The 2,615-nt window shown below is 57.9% G+C and overlaps 1 protein-coding gene across 2 annotated transcripts; it reads right to left on the bottom strand.

Moving 5' to 3' along the window:
• Positions 1–335: 335 nt before the first annotated feature.
• KVP17_003072 (uncharacterized protein) lies at positions 336–2,574 on the bottom strand (the record flags this gene model as incomplete). Of its 2 annotated transcripts, XM_068519953.1 has the most annotated exons (3): positions 336–917; positions 946–1,719; positions 1,747–2,574. In XM_068519953.1, 3 exons carry the CDS (start codon positions 2,572–2,574, stop codon positions 336–338), a joined length of 2,184 nt encoding a protein of 727 aa, XP_068375225.1. The 2 variants fall into 2 exon arrangements, with proteins under 2 accessions (XP_068375225.1, XP_068375226.1); XM_068519954.1 differs by having other exon boundaries at positions 946–2,574.
• Between the last annotated feature and the right edge of the window lie 41 nt (positions 2,575–2,615).

Consider the following 2,615-nt stretch of genomic DNA (forward strand, 5'->3'; position numbering starts at 1 on the left):
CCGTGCGCGTAGCGACACGAGTCATGATGGGCACACGTGCCCTCTGACGCGTACACGTGGCAGAGTCGCGTCTTCTCGAGTCGAGGCTTGTCGCGGAGCTCCTCCAGCCCGTGTGCGAAAGAACATTTCTTGTCTGCGCATTGACCTTGAAGGAATCGAATACACAGGCGCGTATTCCGAATCTTCGTGAGATCTATCCCGTATCACTTACTGAAGGGGCGATATTGTCGCCTGGTCTGCGTCTTCTGTTGTTTTGTGCCTTGCTGCCTCTGGTCTTGGTCGGCATCTACTTCATTCAGAAAAATAGGGTTTTCTACACGTCATCCTAGGCGAATTCACTTTGTATTCTTGTCTGTTCCTTCGGTCTCAGCAGGCGAATCAGTGGGTTCCCCATCGATGACTGAGCATGCCGCAACATCATGCGTTCTGGCACGGGGCGGCTGAGGGGGATCTGCGCTGGGTTCATGAGAGGAGGCAGGAGGATCATCAAAGGACTCGTCACTGAAGTTTGTAGGGGGGTCTTCAGGTGGTGGAGGCTGTTCAGATCCTCGCTCAGGAGAGGACTCTGGTGGTTGAGCTGTGTTTTCCAGTAGTAATACTACAGAGTCGCGAAGAACGACAGGACTCAGCGAAGGTCCAATCAGATGGGACATGATCGAGAGAAGCCTCACAGACAGCTCCAGCTTCGATCGCTGTTGTGCTTGTGGTTGTTCCTTGACCAGAGCTAGCGGATCCGTTACCGATGCCGTTGTGACCTGCAAACGGTCAGCAAGACCCTCAACGGCGTGCACCACAAGCCGTTGTCCCTCGAGAGAGCAATGCCCTCCTCGGAGCCCGTCGTCGAAGTCGCAGACCAAGGGTGACGTTGAAAACACCAACAGGAGATTCTTCAGATACTCTAGGAAAGCCTCCGAGTGCTGAGTGATCGAAAATTCGGCCGCTCACCTCTCCAGGAACTCTCTCGTCCTTGATGAGCTCCACAAGCGCGTCCACGACCAGCACTAGACAATCCAACGTGGACATGATGCAATGTTCCCAACACTCTTGGTCTTCTTCAGACAGCAGGAGTTTGGTGCAGGAGTCGAGGATGCATAACGCCATCCTGAAGGTCACACTGGCAATGGAGGCACGCTGACGCGCCGAGTCCAATGGTGACTGTTGAGACAATAGGAGGAATATGGATTCAGAGACGTCATCGGCCATCCAGGCCCTCTCCAGGGGAGGCGCGTCCCCGTTCCACACCAGGCTAGCATCGCTGGCGAACGCCTCGCTGAGAGGGCTGACGGCCTCGTTAAGCAAGGCCGGCAGCAGCGCCGTCCGCAGGATAGCAGACCTTAGGTGAATGTCATCCCCAAGGTCACTGGCTTTGGAGATGAGATGCGTCGCACAGGCCGTCACAGTCGACACAGCGCGGTGCTGGTACGCCTCCGAGCTGAGGCGACTGGCTGCAACAGCGACGGCCACCACGGAAAGGCAGATCATGCGTTCACCAGCCGTATCCGGAAGGGAGGTCGTCAGAGCAGCCAGCGCCGACAGGGCCTGTAGGGAGTGGACCACCAGCAGCGCCAGCTCCGCCGAGGCGTCCGTCAGGCCACCGACGAGATGTGCTGTCACCGTACAGACCGCGGCCTGCAACAGACGCGCTGCGCCGGGAGCGGCCCAGTCAATGCTGCTCGCCAGTTTGAGGCTGTGTTCTACGCTAAGCGTAAACTGCTCCGTCTGTGTGATTTCAAGCTCAGCACTCACAGATCCATGACCGTGGTTCGGCAAGGAGAACATGGCTTGTTGCGACAACCGGAAGGAAGGGAGCTCCAGTGGCGCGCAGCGCAGGAGTAGGCCCTGGATAACATCGGCAGGTGCACGCATCGTGCTACCGTCGGCGAAAGTGAGCTTGTGGAAGGCGCTGGTGACGTCTGAGCATATGCTGGTCACCGCCGAAACCAACCGCTCGCGGTTGAGCACAATCAGTGCTGGGTGAATGTAGACCACGTTGCACAGCAGTGCTACGAGCGAGCTGGACATATACGCCGGCACGTCAGCGTCTGCGCACCGGTACACGAGCTTCAGCGAGGCGACCAGTAGTCGCTCCACAAAGATGAGCGCTCGGCCGTCGAGCTTCTCCAACCTGACGACTTCCGGCAACACGGAGAGCAACGACTCCGGTAGCTGCTCAGCGTCGATGCCGGTAGTGGCTTTGTACATCTGCCTAAAGGTTTCTTCCACGCCGGGCACCGTGTCTGTCTCGAGCCTACTCCCTCCAGGTAGGTAGGTGCGGAGCAGGCTCTCAATCTGGAAGAGCGTGAGGCGCCAAAGCGCCAGCGGTGGGAGGTTGTCGCTCGTCATTGGACTCGAGTTGGGCACCAAGTACTGGTGACACAGCAGAGATATGAGGTACTCCAAAGCGATAAGCGAATCCACAGACGCACGGTAAGCGGAGACGTCCTTGGGTCTCACGCTGATGAGGGGAGCGAAGTCCCACGCAGGCGGTTGTCTTAGCGATCGATCAAGCTGTTGCTGCTGCTTCATGGGGGCTGGCGCGGCCACGTATGACAGCAGAGACAGCCCTAGGCTCATGGTGGACGAGCCAGTCACATGTCGCAAGATGAAGGTGATCT

Source organism: the organism of the source record quoted next (genome assembly GCF_019968985.1).
Source record: "MAG: Porospora cf. gigantea B chromosome Unknown PgB_NODE_3485_length_2615_cov_164.928, whole genome shotgun sequence".
Lineage (NCBI taxonomy): Eukaryota > Apicomplexa > Conoidasida > Eugregarinorida > Porosporidae > Porospora > Porospora cf. gigantea B.